We start from the raw sequence: 21849 nt of genomic DNA, 5'->3' as shown, positions 1-21849 counted from the left end.
ACATTTTAGTGATTTAGAGGATATATCAGTGTTCCACTTCAGTCTGCAGGCGCCAGTGAGGTAAAAGGAAAACAAATTAATTCTAGAGGTTAAAAACAAAAAACACACCAGAGCACCTCTGAGATTATTTTTCCCCTTTGTGGTTATTTGCCTCAAAAGATTGTGAAACGTCTCCCACAGCATATTTTTAGCATGCCTCAGGGCTGCTGTGAGAAGAGCTGAAAACCTCAGAGAACCATTGAATGCTTCACAGCTGGTGGTATATTCAAATATGTTTTTTACATTTTAAATCTCATTTTGTTGAACATGTTGGAAACTAAACAACGCAACAATCAGATGTTCATCTCAAAAATGGTTTCCAATATAAGCAGCATAGAATAACATGTTGTCATGGAATGCACAACTGGGAAGGCCCATTGCAGTTGTAAGTGTGAAGAAGTACCTGCTAAATGATGCAGTATTGTTCTAGACCCCTTTAGGGACATGAGTAAAACTCTGGAGAACAGCGTTTCCTAAAAAAAAACTAGTTTTCATGGTCATACGTTATCCAATAAAGCATGAAATGAAAGCATGAAATATTAATATATTTTACACTAACATGAGTTAACAAAGGCGCATATTTTAAACTATTTTTACTTTGAGGAACTTTCATTTTGTGTTTTCATTTTGGCCACCTCTGTGGACAATAGTGGTAGTGTTTCAGAGCACCAGAGTCCCTTTAGACTCCTTCATTCTATTGCAGCAGGGTCTGACAGTCTGCCCCTCTCAGTCCTGGTTCTGGTTCTCCCGTGCCTCCCTTCCCTCCAGGGGGTCCAGCAATACGGCCTGGGTCTCCAGCGTGGTGTCAGTGTTGGCTTCCAGCGGGGACCGGAGGAGCAGAGAGGAGAAGCTCTGCTCCTATAGGAGCTGAGCTCTCCTCGTCCCGCGGGAGCTTCCGAATGCAGGTCGAGGGCGGAAGCAAAGCCGGATCTGGGTCTGTCCACGGTGGACCGGTCTCTGCTGGAGGATCTGGATCCGTCCACGGTGGACCGGTCTCTGCTGGAGGATCTGGGTCCGTCCACAGTGGACCGGTCTCTGCTGGAGGATCTGGGTCTGTCCACGGTGGACCGGCCTCTGCTGGAGGATCTGGGTCCGTCCACGGTGGACCGGCCTCTGCTGGAGGATCAGGGTCCGTCCACGGTGGACCGGTCTCTGCTGGAGGATCTGGGTCCGTCCACGGTGGACCGGTCTCTGCTGGAGGATCTGGGTCTGTCCACGGTGGACCGGTCTCTGCTGGAGGCCCCGCTGGAGTCTGAGCTGAAGGAGTTTCTGGTGAACCTGCATGATTTCATCTGATTTCTCCAGAATCCGACCCGGTGGCACCGATGACGAGCATGAAGAATAACTCTATAGAAAGAGTCAATCTTCTCTCTGATGGTCTTGTTTACTGATGTAGGTCATATAGAGGATCAGGACTAAACTGCGACTGTTTCATAACGAGGTTTAAAGTTCCTCACAGAAACTTTAAGTATGCAGAGCAGGAGAATCAGGGGACAAGAGTCTTATTGATCATTTTAATTTGTTGTCTTAGCTCTTGATACAATACAGTGTCCTGCAAATGCAATTTTGTAAAATCACGAATCCTCCAAAATAATGTGTATTATGTCATGTTGTGTGACACAAAGTCAGTCTTCTGAGGAAAATAAGAAGAAAAAAAGTTCCGAATTGATTTGCCCTTGCTGTATTCAAATGAGTTGGCTTTGGTCATAAATAATACATAAGCAAATGATCAAATAGTTCCTGTGAATCGTAATCAGTATTCTTTCTAACACATTGTAGAAGAAGTAGTTCTTCCCATCTGCCAAGTCAATCAAACATTTGTGTGTAAAAACTCATCTGGTCTTCAGGAACAAGTAGTAAATAACGGATTCGTTCAAGTTGTTCATATTTGCCACAATCGAGTTTCCATCTCCAGCTGGCTTTCTTTCAACACGTCTTCCCCCGCTGGTCACTTCTCAGACTGCAAGGACAGTTTCCATCATCATCGCCACTACTGCAGTAGAAAGGAATGAAATACACGATACCCAAAGATAGTAGCAACATGTCTGATTAAAGAGAATAAATGTGTTTTCTCATCTTAAAGTACACCAACAGTGTATTTGCAGCTCTCTAGGTCATAACTCTGTTACTTGCACTAGCAACATTGATCAAATCTTGCAAATCCTTTGACATTCAGTCTATTCTTGTGTGGGAGATATTTATCGACAGTGTTGTAAACTATATGATCAGGCCAATATGTTGCTTTTGCATGTTTAGTATGTGTATCTGTCAATGTAATGTGTTCATTATTTTCAAAAGTCATTACTGTCAAAGTCAGAAATATTGTAAGCTGCATGTGACACAGACCCACACACCACCTCTCCCTCCCATCCAGAGACATATCCTCCAGCATTCCACCCTAAAGTGATATAATACCAAAAACAAACAGAATAGTTAGAAAGACTACATAGTTAGTTTAAAGAGATGCCATGAGTGTTGTGGAACACCTGTGGGCTACCTCTCATGGCATATGTTATAGTTTTCCAAAGGAGCACATGAATTAACCGCTTTAATCCACTGAGTAATATTCAGGGGTTCCTCATCATTCCACTTTGATTTAATGCATCTTTTTACAGCAGTAATATCTAGACCAACAACAACCCTTTATCGTTTGGGAAGGGAGATTCGGATTGGTTAAGTTCCCGAAATAAAACTTATATTTCCCTTTTTCAAGAATATTCCGAATCTCCAGGCATCACCGTCTGAGCTCAGAACAACACTTCGATAGGTGTTTGATGAACATCCTCGCAAATCTCCACTGAATGACTAAGAATAGGGTTAGTGAATGTCTCAATATGTTTTGACGTGAAGCAGTAAGGGAGGAGGGGTCTTGTATCTTGACAATATGGCCTTCAATCTGGGTCCATGTGGGACAATGTTGCTATGAACCTATAACATAGGAGCCTAATCATAGCAGAAATATAATTCTGGGTAAGATCAGAATCAGAATCATTTATTGCCAAGGAAGTTTGCACCTACAAGGAATTTGTCGTGGCGGTTGGTGCGTAACATTTAACAATAAACAATAACATTAAACTATCAGCAATCAACACAGTGCGAGAAATAGAAACATATTAAAATTTACAATAAAATATAAAATAAAGTGCACAACAAAACAGCAAACAGGACTGTAAAACAAGTGAAGTGTAAGTGAAATGTTAAAAGTGACGAGAGTGTTTAAATAAAGAAACAGGGATGTGCAGGGGAGAGCCCAGAAGGAAATGTCCTGGGGATGACAGTCAGTGGGGGACCCTGGCTTTGTTAATGAGCCCGACTGCGGACGGGAAGAAACTGTTTGTGTGGCGTGAGGTCTTGGTTCTGATGGACCACAGCCTCCTGCCAGATGGAAGGGGCACAAACAGATCATGTCCAGGGTGAGAGGGGTCGGCTACAATCTTTCGTGCTCGCTTCAGGGTCCTTGAAGCGAACAGGTCCTGGAGGGACGGCAGATTGCAACCAATCACCCTCTCAGCAGAGTGAATGATGCGCTGCAGTCTGCCCTTGTCCTTGGCAGTGGCTGCAGTGTACCAGACCGTGATGGAGGAGCAGAGGATGGACTCAATGATGGCAGTGTAAAAATGCACCATCATTGACTTTGGCAGGATGAATTTCTTCAGCTGCCTCAGGAAGTACATCCTCTGCTGCTCTTGGTGATGGAGCTTGACGGACTGGTGAGTGGAGGTGCAGCTGTTGGTGTACAGGGAGAAGAGCAGAGGGGAAAGAACGCAGCCTTGGGGGGAACCGGTGCTGATGGTCCTGGAGGCTGAGACGTGCTTTCCCAGCTTCACGTGCTGCTTCCTGTCAGACAGGAAGTCTGTGATCCACTTGCAGGTGGAGTCGGGCACCTGCAGCTGGGAGAGCTTGCTATGCAGCAGAGACGGGATGATGGTGTTGAAAGCAGAGCTGAAGTCCACAAACAGGATCCTGGCGTAGGTTCCTGGGGAGTCCAGATGCTGGAGGATGAGGTGAAGGTCCATGTTGACTGCGTCATCTACAGATCTGTTGGCTCTGTAGGCGAACTGCAGGGGGTCCAGGAGTGGGTCGGTGAGGGTTTTTAGGTGGGACAGGACAAGGCGCTCAAAAGACTTCATGACCACAGAGGTCAGGGCAACGGGCCTGTAGTCATTGAGTCCTGTGATCCTTGGTTTTTTAGGGACAGGGATGATGGTGGAGGCCTTGAAGCAGGCTGGTACGTGGCATGTCTCCAGGGAGGTGTTAAAGATGTCTGTGAACACCGGAGATCTGCGTTTACCACCAGATCCTCACTGGGAATCAACACACGTGTAGATCTCAACATCGTGTTCATAAAAAAATCAAATCTATGTTTTCTACTAAGAGTCTTACAGTTTTTAAATAGTGTTATGTAAGAAAAAAAACTATGTCATGACTCATCTTCATGGAGGCTAGTAAAAGCTCATTGACAAAGTTCAATCAAACATTAGAGAAATAAAGTCATCAAATATTAGTTTTTTTTCAATTGTGTATTTTATACTGATGTATATCAGTATAAAATATATATATATTTATTATTATTTTTCTCCCATTGCAACTCAACAGCATCATTTTAATAAAACAGCCACTAGGCTGCACCAGAGGCCTCAGAAAGAGATACGCGGAGCTGTCGCCTCTCTTTTCAGGGCTCTTTATTTTGTCAACCAGTCACAGACAGCACTGCTTCTTTTACAGATCAGGAAGAAATGATTTTCTCTGAGAGGTAATTAATGACCTCAGCGTGGAATTCAATCACACCCACAGACACACACGATTCCCTAATGTGTTAGGATGACCAAGACAGTTCTACAGTACGAGATGTAGTCAGTGAAACAGTTGCAATATTTAAAAAAAAAAACGGATTATTGGGATTTAAAAAATATTAAAGAAAAATTATAAAAAAGAACGAAAAATAAACATAAGCGTAGAGAATAGGCCTTAAAATGAAGTTATTACAGGGCTGTGTGCTCAGTGTGTAAACTTTCACCAGCGCCAAGATGTTCTCTTTTTAATTTCTCATGGAAGAAAATGATAATACAATTGTATTATCACAAACTCCTTCAGTATTTTTCAATAAGATAAGGTATCGACAGTACCACATTACAGCAACGCTAACTGAGCTCCGTCTGTGGTCACGTGACGTAACGGCACCGGTCTATGACAACATGTCAGGTTGCTAAGTTAGCTAATGAGCTAGCTGCACTTAGCGGACCAAATGATGTGGCTGGAGAAAAATCCTGATTTGCTACGTGCCAGCGACAAAACAACCACGCAGTCAGAGAGATGAATCGGCTGTGTCAGATAGTGTATAGACAACCCCGGACTCGGACAACAGGATAACGGTGAGTCAGGCCCTCTCCAGCTACCATGCTAGCTTCAGTTAACGCTAACACAGTACGGCGAGCTAACTAGCTAACGTTAGCGTCAGGGCTCGCAGCATCAGCACCAAACACTAACGCTACACAACATTTCACAGGCCAGCCTAACGCCAGCCTTTCTGCGCCAAAAGACACGTTGTGACTTCCAAACTTGAAAGTACAACCACAACTAACGCAACGTCAGTAAGCTTTAACGTTCAGCTAATTAACGTTAATAAGAGAGCTGACGTTAATACAGCTTTGTTCGCCGACTCAAGTGGCCAGACGTTGATTTGTATCCGCCGGCACACTCTCACCGCTCGGTATCAGGTCTCTCACCCGACCGTTAGTCAGAGGAGGTGATATATGATATCTGTTAGGGCTTTTAAATGGCTTTAATATTGTTGTGTAACAGACGTGTTGCTCTCGTGCACACACCAGCGTGTTCTCCCTCACCATCATCTGACTTCAATGAGAAGAAGTAGTCCCGTATCCATGATGTGTAACCTCGTGCTTCTGTAATAGACCTTTGTCATGGCAGACGCTTGTCATAAGAAAAGCACGGGTGTAATAACACCGTCATTAATGTCATTAATTACACTTGTGCCATGACAAGTCAGAGCCATATTTACTATACAGTGCGTCATATTTACTGTGCCATTTGATTTGAGTGACTGAAGTCTATAAACTACTAGTGCCCTTGCAAATGAGGTCAGTTATTATGTAGAAGTCCTAATTGACTGCTCAATGTTGAGTGAACTGAGTGTCTGTTTAATAGGGAATAGTGAGTGAACGACATCGTAAATTAAGACACAGCATAGAACGTCTGTTTAAAATTCCTAAAGAACACCACATGTACAGATTAACCCATTTAAAACATGTTAATAACAACTGCTAGTTTTTGCTAGGTCACTGTTACCATGATGGAAGTAGCTTGATTGAACTAATTGCAGAGTTTTAATTCATGTATTTCCATTCGTTCTTTATTGTGAAGCCCAAGTATCTCTCCCTGTTAGTCTACTTGCTAGCTAGCTAACTCACCATGACATCTCATATTGTATGCATTTGACAAATTAGTTGATTTATTTGGCAAATGAATGGACTGTGTCTGCTTATGATGTGGTAAAAGCTTCGTTTCCATCTATTACCCAGTTTCCATTTGTGTTCTTGTTATTTCCTTTTTATTTCCATAAATTCCACTTTGAATATTCCTGCCATTTCCCGGGCACAGAAAGATTTAGATGAAACATGGTGTGAGGAGCGCCATATTTCTTTATCAACACACTCAGTGGAGTATGACTCTCACATCCAACTCTCGTCAGCAGCGTCCCTGAGAGACGCGTCTCAGCCTTCACACCGTCTCTCTCGTATCCGTGAGCGTATGGATCCACCGCAAAGTGTTTCGGTTCATCTGCTCTCGATCAGCGGCCGAGTGAAGACATTTATTTGCCGTCCCTATATTAGCTCGGTGTCATATCATTGTTAATATCTGATGCGCACACGTCACACTTGTCATGAAGAACAGCCTTCTCGTTCACCAGCCTGTTATCAAGAGCTTCCTATAAACGGTGCCAGGCGGTGTCGGGCTCCGGCAGGACGGGCCGCCGTTTGGATCGGGCTTCTTCTCCAGCCGTGATGCTGGAAACGCTTCAACCGGTGTCATACTAGGTCTTGGTGCCATATTAGTGTTTAACAAGAAGTGTGGATTACAGTGTAAAAGAAGCCCCAAAATCAGCTGTTGGGGGGGGGGGGGCTCTTAACTTTACACCATCAATATTCATGGGCTACAGAAGTCTTGCTCTTAACACAGTGGCACAGTGCACAGTGACATAAATGTGACTTGTCTCTGAAGCTGTCAAAGATGTTTTTCACTAACAAATTGTCGAACTCGACGGGTGACGTCACGATGACTACGTCCACTTCTCACATACAGTGTATGGTTTTATCCATCCATCCATCCATCCATTTTCCACCGCTTATCTGGGGTCGGGTCGCGGTGGCAGCAGGTCAAGCAGGCCGACCCAGACCTCCCTCTCACCGGCAACATGTTCCAGCTCATTCTGGGGGATCCCGAGGCGTTCCCAGGCCAGCTGGGAGATGTAATCTCTCCAGCGTGTTCTGGGTCTTCCCCGGGGTCTCTTCCCAGTTGGACGTGCCTGGAAAACCTCCAGTGGGAGGCGTCCAGGAGGCATCCTAATTAGATGCCCAAACCACCTCAGCTGACTCCTTTCGACGCGAAGGAGTAGCGGCTCTACTCCAAGCTCCCTCCTGATGACCGAGCTCCTTACCCTATCTCTAAGGCTGAGCCCGGCCACCCTACGGAGGAAACTCATTTCGGCCGCTTGTAGCCGCGACCTTGTCCTTTCGGTCACGACCCAGAGTTCGTGACCATAGGTGAGGGTAGGAACGTAGACCGAGTGGTAAATTGAGAGCTTTGCCTTCCGGCTCAGCTCCCTCTTCACCAAGACGGTCCGGTGCAGCGCCTGCTTTACTGCTGCAGCTGCACCGATCCGTCTGTCGATCTCCCGCTCCATCTTACCCTCACTCGTGAACAAGACCCCGAGATACTTGAACTCCTTCGCTTGAGGTAGGCACTCCGTCCCCACCTGGAGGGAGCAATCCACCGGTTTCCGGCAGAGAACCATGGCCTCAGATTTGGAGGTGCTAACTCTCATCCCCGCCGCTTCACACTCGGCTGCAAACCGCCCCAGTGAATGCTGGAGGTCACGATCCGAGAAGGCTAACAGGACCACATCATCTGCAAATAGCAGAGAAGCGATCCCGAGACCCCCGAGACTGACGTTCTCCGCCCCCAGGCTGCGCCTAGATATCCTGTCCATGAAAATCATGAACAGGACCGGATGAAGAATACAACCATGCTTGGAAGGATGCTGCACTAACACACAGAGTCACCGCTGAAAGGAATAAAATGCAGCCAAAATATAAATCCCTTTAATGATGAAATGGGGGATAAGAAAAAAACACTAGAATGTCAATAAATTTCAGACACATTGTAAATCCCCACAGAAATATTACAATGGTGTCTCCTCAGGCACCCTAAGCACCTATCCAGTGACTCTTTATCAGACAGTACCCTGGGTACTTTGGGTCTTTCTCATGAAGTATTTTAAGTCTTATACTTCAACAGTTTTTTGAAAAACAATTTTCCCAAATAAGATCCCATGGTGGTCCACCAGAAGAGACGGGACTTTGCCTCTCTATAGTACAGGTTAAATACATGTAAACAACTTGCCCAAAATCTAGAGTCCTGTACTAATTAGCCTCCTGCTGTTTTTCTGTTCCCATCATGGTAACTACTGCTGGTGCAGTCCGACAGCTCCGGGTGTCCAGCAAAAGTCACCACACTTAGAAAAACATGCTAATGATGGAAAAAGGAAGGAGAAAGCAAAAGGTCAGGGAATCATTTGCCCGTCGAGAAGTTACCCTGCTCAATTGTTAAAGGAGCTGTGAAGGTGCCGAGTTTCACTCCTGCAGCACCAGTTCAGGCCGAGCGCCGAGGCCCATCAGAGCTCCGGGTGTAACGTGAGAAGCCCTCGGTCCCCGGAGTGATGCTGAGACCCGTGTGTCACGACCCTGATATCAGGCTGCAAAAAATCAGATGTGCAAGTCAAGAAGTGCGGCTCCGGAGCAGCACACAATAGCAGGTGGATGTGTGTTCACTTGGATAATTGATGAGCGTGGCATCAGCCCAGTGACATAGGAGGGATTTAGCTTCACCTCTCACATGCAGTGTAAAGCGTTCTTTGTAACTCAGCACCTCCTCAGCTCCCACCGCTGCCACCAGGCCCTTCCCACCTGCCTCCCAGAGGTGCAGCCGTCAGACTGACACGTGAGCCGCTGACATGGTGGCTCACTTTGCTCCCCCCCCCCTCTCCCCTGGGTCGTCTTTGCCGGGCAACGGCGCTCCTCGCATCTCATTTGTGTGTGCACCTTGTTACCGTTTGCGTTATCAGCACCAACCCCGAAGCTTCCGCTGGCGAGGCTGTGTACTTCGTTTCCTTTCGTTTTTTTTTATCCGCCTTTGACACGCAGTGTTTATCCTCCCATTTCAGCCCCTGCCATGGCAGCCGGTGTCAGCATACTGAGCGACCTGCCTTACTCCGTGAGTGGAGCTTGCAGTGCAGAGAGCGGCACGGAGATGGAGACAGGTAGGAGAGCTCAGCAACACAAACACAACACAAGAGCTATTTATTTTGTAATGCAGTGCAATGGCACAGGACTGTAGACTGTAATGGTTTCATTCAGTGAAGATAATTTGCCTTTTTTATATCATGTTGAAGAGATGAAGAAGAAATTGGAATTGGGGCAATTTGGGAGTGGTAATTTGCAGACCGGCTTCAGCATCAAGACAAATGTTGTAGGTGAAACAAACAAGTGATTTATTCTATAATGTGAAGGTTTTTATGTAGCTGGACACGGAGTGTGAGATGGATAAAGTCTACTTCAGGCTTCAGATGAAGGGCACAGCACACCTATTACCTGACAAGGATTGTTTGCTGATGATGACTTTACAGGTTAACACCCGTCCACTCCGTTTACGTTCAACAGGAGAACACTCCAGGATCCTTTTAGTATTGATGCTGGATATTAGTTTGTCATGAATAAGACGTCTGTCATCATGGATGTGACAGATCACGATCACATCTTTTCAATAATTAATTTCTTTCTGATGCAGTCAGAGCTTCAATTGATTTTATAGATATCGCTCTGGTATCTCTGCCACGAGGAAAAGATTGAAACCTCAATTTGTCTCCTCTGGAACAATTTCCTAATTTGACCAATCCTTAAAATTGCTGCTTTCAGTCACTATGAGGAACTTTTAACGGGCTGTGAAACCATCTCAGTTTAATCCTGATCCTCTATATGACCTACATCAGTAAACGAGACCATCAGTGGGAAGATTGTCTATTTCTATATAGTTATTGTTAATGCTTGTCATCGGTGACACCCGGTCAGATTTGGCGCGGAATTTAGAGTAAATGGAGGATCAGCAGAAACTCCTTCAGCTCAGACCAGCGGGGCGCTGACAGATCCGGCTCTGCTGCCACCTTCAACCAGGCAGGAGGAGGAGAACTCAGCTCCTGGCAGCAGCAGCATCTCCTTCTCCTCCTCCAGGAGCAGAGCCTCTCCTCCTGCTCCTTCGGTCCCCACTGGAAGCCAACACCGACACTATGCTGCTGGAGGCCCAGGCCGTATTGCTGGACCCCCTGGAGGGAAGGGAGGGAAGGGAGGCACGGGAGAACCAGAACCAGGACTGAGAGGAGCAGACTGTCAGACCCTGCTGCAGTAACATGAGGGAGTCTAAAGGGACTCTGGTGCTCTGCTTTCGCTTTTGCCCACAGAGGCCGCAAAAATCAAGTTCCTCGTAGTAGCTTTAATGGATGGAAAAACTAAATACACAATAAATCTGTAGACGACTGTTCTATTTATTTTTTATTTGACTCAATGAAAACAAAAGGAATAACAAAACCTGACCATATTATAAGTCATGGTCAGGTTTTCTATAAAGAATTTTTAAATTTATAATAATTGAAAATCAATCAACAACCTAAAAAGTCTTTAACTCTAAGATACGTAAGTGATGAGTATCAGTGATTAAAACAATTTATTAAATATATATAACAGGTGTTTCAGATTACATTATACAGCACAAAATTAATTGACGTTATTATGGCATTTTTGGGGGGATTTGGGAACATAATTAAGACTGGGAGTAAGCAGTTTTTCTTCCTTAGCACACTTATGTGCTCAAATGTTCCCTTCTGACATATAAAGGTCAGGTGTTCCTCTGGTGCTGATTGTAAGACTAGATAATAAGCCAGGTGAAGAAGAGAAGGAGAAGCAGACTGGTGAATGTCTGTCATGTCATGTGATCTCTGCTGCTCCTACACACTGACAGCCAGCACCATTGTTTCACCTTCTGGATCACTTTGATTGGTTTGAGCTCTTCTGTTATTCATATTCAAGGATACTAAAATGCATTAATACAACAACCTTCAAGGGGAACAACGCCCATTTTCAAAATTCATCTCCATGCGAGATTTGTGTGAAATAACAGTAGTATGTATCACTTTATTTGAAGCGTTGTTGACGTTACTGAGCCCAAACAAACAAACAAACATGATCGCATTGCATTGTGGGATATTTATACCGGCATAGTGTCTAGTGTTTGCATACTGTAATATTCCACCGGATATAGTATGCAATTCACCCACAATGAGCTTCATACTAAGGGGTCAGACACACTAAAAGTTTAGTGTACTAGATAGCATGCTATGGTGGAATTTTGCCAGTCAGCTCTTTGATCAGGCGACAAACAGGCGTTGCCCTTGGGTCTTGCAGCCGGTGGAGAAAAACCGCTGTGCCTGGCTCTAAAAGCTGCGGCCGCCTCGATGTCTCGAGTTCATCGTTGCTCACGCATGTGCGTGTTGGGATCAAGTCGGTCGCAAATCTAACCAGCATTGTGCGGCGGTCGCCGGTGATCGGTGCTACACAGGACCGGCTCATCTCACATGAGCATATGGAGCAGCTCCAGACTTCATATTTGAGACTTGAGAGTAGCTCACGTTCACAAATATTGATTAAACTTTCCTAGGCCATGGAAATAACACATTTGAATTCTTAATTTAGGGGGTGTTGCCCTTTAATTGCTGTTGTTTAATAGTAGCAGGCAATAGGCATGATGTTCTCCATGAAACGATCTAGGAGCTCCAGCTGGTTCCAGCTTAAATGTGAGGATGTTCCTGCTTTTCTAATAAACAAAATAATCAATTGAAATTGGGAAACTTTCAACAAGACATTTTCGACACAAAGATAGTTTTATATAGAAGTGTTGTTGATTCAGTGTTTCACTCCTGTGTGTACAGTGCTCAATGCATGGCTCTTCTTCCTCTTCCATTAACAAGCCGCCCCTCAGATCTGGGTGCGTCCGTGTGTGTAATCGGTGTGTGTGCAACATTGGCCCCCGTCCACCTCCCACCGACGACTTTGGAGACGGTCGTCATGGCGACACATCAAATGCCGCTGATGAAACTGGTCGGCCGCCTCTCTTTGCCGACGGGTGATTGTCGGGTGATGATTCACCGTTGGCACAGAGCCGTCCAGCCGGTCACTTCTGTCAGTACAGAGACGCCGGCAGCAGTGACATGCAGCGGCACAGAGGACGGAGCTCCGTATTCGGGGAGATGGCGGGGAGCGCGAGGAGGCGCGACCGCCGGCACTCGGTCCCGGACGTTCTGCTGAAGGTCCTGCAGCGCAGACGCAGCTCCGCCCTGGAGACGCTCTCCTCCTCCTTCCACAGAGTCATGGCGACTGTCAGAGAGAGACGTAACCACCACACTGAAGAAATGTTTTTTATTCAGGGCTTTGACGATGACTTCAGCTGCAGGGAAGGCATGCACTAAGCACCGATGAGTATTGTCAAACTGTTCTCATGTTTCTTTTCTTTGTTGTTGTGTTTCCCCCCCCACCAGCCAATGCCAGGGTCCCTACAGCAAAGTACACCAAGATGGGGGAGACCCTGAGGCACGTCATCCCCGGCCACATGCAGTGCTCCATGGCTTGCGGGGGGAAGGCCTGCAAATACGAGAACCCCTCTCGCTGGAGCGATGAGGAGCAAGCCGTCAAAGGACTCTACTCGTCCTGGTACGTTGGCCGGTCTTCATACTGTTGTTGTTGTTCCTCTCAGCGTTGTGCCCGGTCGCTGTGGGTCACAGGAGTCCACATCAATAGTTACATGTAAAGCCAATACGTTTGTTCTGCTTTTTGTGTTACACTATGGTCTGATTGTTTTTTTTAAATGGAAACATTGAACAAGTGAGAGCTTTTGTTTCGGTGCATCAGTGTGTATGCAAGGGGAGAGCATAGAGAACATAGAGTGTAACAAGTGGAAAGAAAACACCCACAATACATATTCAGGTGTTTACTTTACTAGTTTGTGTATTTGATTTGTAGATTTCTCTTAAAATTCAAGACAAGTTTCAATTAGATAATGCCTCATTTGCATATTTAAACATAAAATACAAAAAAATAATGTGTATTAATGTAAGCAATCAACTGTGGAATATCTTTACCGTATTCACCTGTAGTGTCTTCAAAATATTTCATTTTACTAAACATATCTTTAAAGGCTGTTTCTTCTAAATATAATTTTTTTTACTCTGATCCACAAATCTCCACTTCAGCAGTTCTCACACACACCAAACTGTACACTTTTATTCCTCTCTATGTTCTGGAGGTTTGTAATGAGGGGTTTGTTCACACATCATTCAGAGCCTCATTTATACAACATTTCAGTACTAAAAACATGGCAACATTTCTTTTTGTTGTGGCGGATACAAAGAGATATCTAGAATGCTCTCTTTAAAAACCTTTGACTCCAACATGTCAACAGAACCTACATAATACAAACTGGGGTTGTTTCTTGGTGATATCTATGAGTTCAATTAGTAAGGTTCTTTGATATTATGAGCTCTTTAGAGTTGTGTTTGACTTGATAACTACTCCATATTTCCACTTATTTCTTTATGATTTTTCTGATTAACACAACTCCCCCTAACTTGTCATATTCTCCACTTCCAGGATTACTGACAACTTGCTAGCTATGGCAAGGCCTTCCACTGAAATCATAGAGAAATATAATGTAATTGATCAGTTTCAAAGGTACAGTAGTCTCCTTCTTTCTCACCTCATTTCAATCTGAGCTTTACTAACATTTAGATTCACAGTGAAATGGGAGGCTGCTCGCCGTCATTGCTCTGTAATGAATGTGTTGTGTTGACCTGCTGCGGTGCTCAGGTGTGCTTTGAAGACAGTCATTAACCTGCAGCGGCCCGGAGAACACGCCAGCTGTGGCAACCCGCTGGAGCAGGAGAGCGGCTTCACTTATCGGCCCGAAACCTTCATGGAGGCAGGAAGTGAGTGTCCACATCCACCCGCACCAACACATTCTGTAGGCTCCAGACACACAGCACACCTGAACCAATGCTGCTTGATTACAACAATTAACAGTTAGCAAAAAGAGCTAGCTAGCCAACAACGACCCATAAATGAACACATACACACGCATGATTCATGAACTATGAGCTAGACATAACGTTTTAGCATCTTCTTAGGCTCTCACACGCTTTTGAAGCCTAGAGTTCAGCATTTTAGCCATCACCATCTTGGCTTTTGGCCGTCGCCATCTTGGTTTTTGTCGATGTACTGATTAATGTATTTTATTTCGGCGCCTAACGTAGCGAATGCTAAGCTTGTTTAGCCAGCAAGCTCTCGGACAGTCTGAGAGCCTTGATCGATCAATGTGGATACAGTTAATATGTTCAAAACACATGTATATACAGCGGGATATTTGTGTGATTTAAACAGCCGTCTATGCAGATTACTCGTCACTAAACGCGACAAAAATGTCCTTGTAGCGTAAAACAAAGCGTCAGACATGCGTCTCAAAGATTCAGTGTGAGTTTAATAAGATGAAAGCGTATCTGCTCCGTGAGATGTGCGAGTGAAGGACAACAGTTTCACTGAGGATTGGGCAAAACCACTGAGAATAGACTGGACAACAGCGTGGTAGCGACCTGTCAATCACAAGGTAGCCCCGCCCTAAAGCATACCCTGCTTTATGGTCTATTTGACTCTAAATGGACCATAATGTACTAAATGAACATCATGCTGTATTAAAGAAGACTTGAAACTAGAGATTGAGACCATAAACTCATGTTTACAATGTTTACTGTTTGTAATAAATCAAGAGAGAAGTAGAGTCATTTTCTCATAGACTTCTATACAACCAGAGGAGTCACCCCCTGATGGCCAGTTGTAAGAATGCAATCAGGGTACTTCCATATTGGCTTCACTTTTCAGAAGCGGAGCTGAGAGTTGTTATTTCCACAGAAGGCTCACTGATGTAGTTACACTATGGGAGGAGTAAAGCCTACGTATGTGTACACTAGAGAGTTAAACACGTTCCAACATGTGGCTAAGATGCGTCTCAGTCACATTTCTGTCTCTCGTGAATTCTTCTCAGAGGCAGTGACTTCTGTGTTTACATTGTCGATCGCTGTCTTATTAGACGTGAATGGAAATGTACATATTAGTGAGGGCTTAACTAGCTCACTTTACTTAACATAAATCATGGTTTTGTTTCAAAATTTGTGGTGCAACCCATTTTTGATGAAGAGTAGACTGCATGGCCCCAGAATAGAGGTGGAAATCAATCTCAGTAGTGGGTATAAGATAAGGGACTACTGTTGATTCAACATGTACTTCAGACCATCAATGTTTTATGTTTTTCCACATCGGGAACGTGATGTGATCCCTAGTAACCAAGGATTACCGAGGAATTCCACTTTTGTTGTCTTTGGAGGTTGATTCCTTACTGAGAAGCTCTCCTGACATCTTTCCCCAAGAAAGATCCTCACAGCATCAGAGCGATCATCACGAGTCTGACCGTGCTGTAGGAATTAACTGCTGCATCAGAGGAGTACTCTTTTAATGTAAAAGACACATACTGTATGTCTTTGTGATGCACTTCCATCACTTTAACAGATAGATGTATTATCATGTGGATACTGACCAGCTCTGAATTGCTCTGGCTTTGTGTGTCTCAGTTTATTACTACAACTTTGGGTGGAAGGATTACGGTGTGGCCTCTCTGACTACAATCCTTGACATGGTGAAAGTCATGTCATTTGCCGTCCAAGAGGGGAAAATGGCTGTCCACTGCCACGCAGGTCTTGGAAGAACAGGTTTGTAACACCGGTCAATTTGGCATATGGCTTCAAGGGCGGGTCCATTTTTTTGTTGTTGAGGTTGTTATATCATTCTGTATCTTCCCAGTGGTGTTCCTTATGTATCCGAAGTACGTATGTTTTAGCGCCGTAATTCTATTTTCTCAAGCCCTTTTAAAAACTGTTCCCCATGTGACCTGATGTATACGATCCATCCTTAAAGTCAGTGTACTACATACAGTAACTTAAAAGGTGGTCGGCATGCTCCCAGTTTGGAAAAGCAGACCGGAGTACCAGCACGGAAGCTAAGCAATGTACCGCTGTGGACGCCACGTTAGTTCGGATCAGAAAGTCAAACAAAGTAAACCTATCGATGCAGTGGCAGACCACCAACGGCCGGCTTCTGCGAGATGAAATTACTGTTTTCGTCAAAGGAGTCCAGTGGCTTTGAATAGAGCGATATAATTGCTTCAGTTCTCCGACACAAAGGTCTGTCTGACGGAAGGTAAAGCTGTGAAAATATTCTAAATATAGCTTACAACAAGGAACTGAAGCCTAATATTGACACAGCTAATGCTAGTATTCGCATTATCCATAACTTTATTGATTAGCTTACTTTGGTGGCCTTCTTCCCTGTTTTTTGCTCACAGCTCAGTGGGTGTTTCTATTTAAAAACCCTGAAAAGAATGCAGATGGACCTGCCCTTTAAATCCTCATCTATGCTTGTAAAATATCAGTCTTGTATTTATTTTTTCATCATGCAGGCGTGTTGTTGGCTTGTTACTTGGTTTTCACGTCCCGGATGAGCGCCGACCAAGCCATCCTGTTTGTGCGAGCCAAGAGGCCCAACTCCATCCAGACCAGAGGCCAGCTGCTGTGCGTCAGGGAGTTCGCCCAGTTCCTGGTTCCCCTCCGAAGCGTCTTCTCCTGCGCAGAACCCAAAGCGAGTGCCGTCACCCTCTCCCAGTACCTCACCCGCCAGCGCCACCTGCTGCACGGCTACGAGGCCCGACAGATGAAGAACGTGCCAAAGGTCGTCCAGCTGGTGTGCGGGCTCCTCGTTGACATCGCGGCCGACAGACAGGTGGTGATCGAGGAGGAGTGGCTGGAGATCCCTGACCTGACAGCCGAGGTGGAGAAGACTGTGTCCCAGCAGGCCCTCCAGCAGCTAGGGAAGGAGATGAGGGGGAAGGGGATTCCCGTCCCTGCTTGTTCGTCTCATCCCCTCGGCCCACCCTCTATGCAGTCCGGACCCCCTCACGATCCGCCCCTCGCCAGTGATAATGAGCTCCACCCTCTGTGGAGGAAGCAGAATGCAGGAAGCCCCCTGAAGTCCTCCCTGTCCAACAACATGAGGCTCAGTTACAGCGATTCCACCCTTCACAAACTTGGACAATCACAGTTCCATTTAGGAAATCTGAAGAGCAACGAACCAATCCAATGCTTGATCAAACATTCCTTGTCTCACAGCAGCCTTACAGCTTGCACCCTGCCCAGATTTTACGACCTCTCTCCTCAGGACATCACCACCAGCATTCAGGGCCCCGATACAAACGCAAAGCAAGACACGGGATCCCCCTTATTCAAAAAGCAACTCCACAAAGGGCTTCAGAGTTTGCCTTTCGACCTGTCCGACCAGGGAAGAACACCTCACTGTGACGCTACGCTGCCAGATGTCAGAGAGGTTCCCTTCATCACCTTCCAGTCTGAGCTGTCCCCAGAGGGCAGACGCCTGCTGGTGGCCAAAGCTCTGGCCATGGACCTAACGGACAAGGACTTCACCTCCAAGGTCTCGATGTGGCAGGTAGTGTACCTCAGGAAATACTCTCAAATATACCATGTAGTAGGGCTGGGCGATATACAATATACCGTTTGATGCATATGATCATACCAGCGTGGTCATTCTACTGTAGTAAACTAATCTGAGTTTAGCTCGTAGCATATATGACATTTTAGAGGGCTTTCATTTTGAAATTCCACATCAGAATGTCTTGATATTGTCTGACACTCTGAGGTGGTCTGCTATCATTTTGAAGTGAAATTGGCCTATGGAAAAGTATTCTTTATTATCAAGTTTGACTAATTATTCATTGTCATTAATTTCATTTGGTATTTATTTAATATTTATTCTTTTTTTTTAAATTATTGACAGACTGACTGACTTAATAAATAATGTACTAAATGAACATCATGCTGTATTGAAGAATACTTGAAACTAGAGACTGAGACCATAAACTCATGTTTACAATGTTTACTGAGGTAATACATCAAGAGAGAAGTAGTCATTTTCTCATAGACTTCTATACAACCAGAGGGGTCACCCCCTGCTGGTGAGTAGACAGAATACAGGTTTATGACACTTCCTCATTGGCTTCACTCTTCAGAACCGGAGGTTGCCGCCTGATTTTAAACCTGCATATTTTTTTTTGCTTTGTGACACTTTGTTTTCAATCCTTCTCTTTGTTGTGACGTGCAGACGGAGCTGAACTCCAGAGAGGGAGCGTGGGAGAGGCTGTGCATGGAGAGAGATCCTCTGGTCCTCTCCGGTCTGATGTGGTCCTGGCTGGAGCAGCTCAAGGATCCAGTCATCAGCAGCGAGGACGTAAAAGCCCTCAGCGAGAAGAACGTCAACCCACAGAACGCCCTGGACTCGCTGGAAAAGGTAGCTGGGTTGAATATCCTCCACAGCATCACTGTGTGACGCTCTCTGACACTGTTTAACGGCTTTGTTCCAGGCAGAAGTTTACCACAGTGTCCAGTTACACTGTAGCACTAACGATAATCCTGGTTGTGTCTGCAAAAAAAGTCCTGTTTTCATTGTGAATGTACTAAAGGCAGTCCACACCAACAGCATTTGATATGAGATGCACCGCTCCATGCACTTCAGAAAGCCAGCGCTAAACCAGCTTCAAAAACCTGTATAGACACTCAGCCTAAAGCCTCGGTCATACTTTCTGTGTCCGCAGACAGCTGCAGACTTTTACTGGTCATTTTGCTCTGGTTCCATTCATTCTACAATTGACCTTTCAGGTCGGTCTGGCCACGATCAATTCCAGTTGATAGCAACGTTGTTTTGGCTTTCTTTGTATTCCATTTAAATGTGGGTAAAAGCGGATCTCCTCACACAACTCTTCAAAACAAGCATCCACTTTGTTACCTTCTTCTTCTTGGCAAACCAGCTAGAGGTGCGTACACCACCCACTGGACTCCAGTGGGGAACCAAACTGGATCACGTGCAGTCCGCGTGCTTGCTGTGCGTACAGTTCTTGAAGTCCCAAATTCTGGGCTGCACGGTGACGTCCACATAGGGTCCAAAGCAGAAAGTGGGAATTGGCTTTTAGAAACACAAAACTTCCAATTGAACCCGCTAACAGATGCCAGTCATTTCCCAGTTCTGCTCTACCCTTTTCTCCCCCACGCTAAGCTACTGATGTGTTTCTTTCTTCAATTTGAGTTACAAATTTGGACTTAAATTTAATTCTGATTGTATAGAAGTCTATGAGAAAATGACTCTCCTTCTCTCTTGATTTATTACCTCAGTAAACATTGTAAACATGAGTTTATGGTCTCAGTCTCTAGTTTCAAGTCTTCTTCTAGTCCAGTCTAATCCAAGATGGTGACGGCCAAATCAACAAACTCGAGGCTTCATAACGGTAGTTATGTTAGACTCCTCCACAGTCCAAATATGGTCACTTCCATTCATTGGTTGCAAAAAGCCAAGATGGCGACAGCCAGAATGCAGAACTCAAGGCTTCAAAACTACAGTCCACAAACCATTTGGTGACGTCACGACGACTATGTCCACTTCTGATACACAGTCAACGGTTTGAAGACAAGGCCATCACCTGGCTTGTCATTGCACTGTCTTTGGTTCATATGATTTATGTGGTACTGTTACTGCTTGTTCAATAATCTGATAGTATCATACACTCTTCCCGCTGCCAGGGCCACAGACTCACTCTGCTCTGCATCCTTGACTGTGCTGCTCATCTCCTGCCAATGCCTGAAGAGGTGGAGGCTAGTTTTCTCCACCAAACAATAAGAGTGTTTACTAAGGTGAGCATCAACATTATGGTGCGTATTGATTACATTAAGACACTTGTTTTGCACGCAGGAATGATCATTTGTTCTTCTTCTCTCTCTCCAGATGGACCCCTCCTCAGAGAAGAGCGGGCCTCTGTACGCGATCCTCAAAGAAACCCTGACCCCCTTCCAACATGAGCTGCGTGGCAAAGCTGCGGAGGAGAACGAAGACTCCTGATCCGGGCCTCAACGGGACCGGTCTGACGAGAGGAGAGAAGACACGGGGTTCCACTTTCACTTTTGGGCATTATTGTATTTTAAGCCTGTTCCTCGCATCGGATACCGCTGAGATCTGCCAATCTTCAGTCTCTGATATTGGAAGACTGCGTAATTTAAAGGTTTCATGTTTTTGTTTTCCTTTGGAAGCTCTTCATAGTCTCTAAGCACTGCCATCCTCTCTGTCAATGTGCCACCGTTCCACATGTGCCACATGTTCGTCATCTCTTCTCAGTGTAATATATTTGTGAGGGACTAGATGTCGCTTTTATTATTAACTGTTATGTCGGCAGGAAGATGACTGAGAAACGTTCTCACGACGTTATTTAAACGTGTGACTCGGGCTGTCAGAAAGCTGCTGGTCTTCGACTTCTTATTTAAACCAAAATAATATTTTTACACTGTGCAGATGCTACAACGTGTCTTATTTATTCAGAGCTCCCTATTTAAGAACGCAGCGATTGGTTTCTACCACAACGAGCTGCGCGGTTGTCTTAGTTCCCGTAGAATGTAAAGTGTTTTCTGAGAGTCAAATGCAAACTGTGGCTTCTGTTGTGGCGATGCAAACTGGACGGGCCACACAGGGCATGTTCCAATCGATTTCTATGTCCTCAATACCGCGTGCACCAAAAAAGCTCTCGTACTGTTCTGTTGTTCATGCATTTGTCAAACGTCGATCTGCCTCCACTGTTGCATTTAGCACAGTGCTGCCTGCCTCAACTCCACTGGCCTCTCGCCTGTGTCATGCTGCTGTGTGTAACGTTGCCTCGCCCGTGTGTGTGTGTGTGTAACGAGTCGGTGGACGCCTCGAACGTCTCGTACGTGGATACAATGTAATGTAGATCTGCTGACACGTTCCGAATGTGGAACTCTGATGGTAATAATGATAATAATAATAACACTAAGGACATGAGATGTTTTACTCTGGGGAATTTTTCCGACGAGCACTATTTTTTTCATTGTTACAATGGGCTACTTCTTACTGAATTAAACACAAGTTACTGAAAGCTGTGTGAAGCGTGTGAATCTTTTTACAGTATGATCAGCTTCATTATTAGCATACAGCTCAGAGAGAAAGTGTGCCTCCTGGTGTCGCCTCAGTAGTCTAACATCAAATGCATGATGAAAGCCATGCAAAGGATTCAGTCATGCTGTAAAGGGGGAAATAGTTTGGCCAGAAAAACTCAGTTGTACTTGTGGAAATCAACATGATTTGGAGCTTAGAAATGTGAATTTTTAGTGTTTATGTTTGCCATGTATTATTTTATAACGGTCATCATCAGTAGATACAGAGTCCCCTCGTGTTCTGGGAAACCTGGAAAACAGTTGACCGATTTCCAGTCTTTTAAAACACATGGAAAATTAGAGGGAGAAAA

General features: G+C 45.1%; 1 protein-coding gene across 2 annotated transcripts; it reads left to right on the top strand.

Moving 5' to 3' along the window:
* Positions 1 to 5096: 5096 nt before the first annotated feature.
* ptpdc1a (protein tyrosine phosphatase domain containing 1a) lies at positions 5097 to 21728 on the top strand. Of its 2 annotated transcripts, XM_031875407.1 has the most exons (10): positions 5098 to 5411; positions 9500 to 9595; positions 12920 to 13091; positions 14028 to 14108; positions 14244 to 14362; positions 16055 to 16192; positions 16939 to 17978; positions 18651 to 18836; positions 20120 to 20230; positions 20322 to 21728. In XM_031875407.1, exons 2-10 carry the CDS (start codon positions 9508 to 9510, stop codon positions 20433 to 20435), a joined length of 2049 nt encoding a protein of 682 aa, XP_031731267.1. In that variant the 5' UTR covers positions 5098 to 5411; positions 9500 to 9507; the 3' UTR covers positions 20436 to 21728. The 2 variants fall into 2 exon arrangements, with proteins under 2 accessions (XP_031731268.1, XP_031731267.1); XM_031875408.1 differs by lacking the exon at positions 14028 to 14108 and having other exon boundaries at positions 5097 to 5411.
* Positions 21729 to 21849: the final 121 nt, after the last annotated feature.

Source organism: Anarrhichthys ocellatus, unplaced genomic scaffold (genome assembly GCF_004355925.1).
Source record: "Anarrhichthys ocellatus isolate YVR2014 unplaced genomic scaffold, GSC_Weel_1.0 scaffold90, whole genome shotgun sequence".
NCBI lineage: Eukaryota > Metazoa > Chordata > Actinopteri > Perciformes > Anarhichadidae > Anarrhichthys > Anarrhichthys ocellatus.
This window is presented reverse-complemented; position numbering and strand designations above follow the sequence as displayed.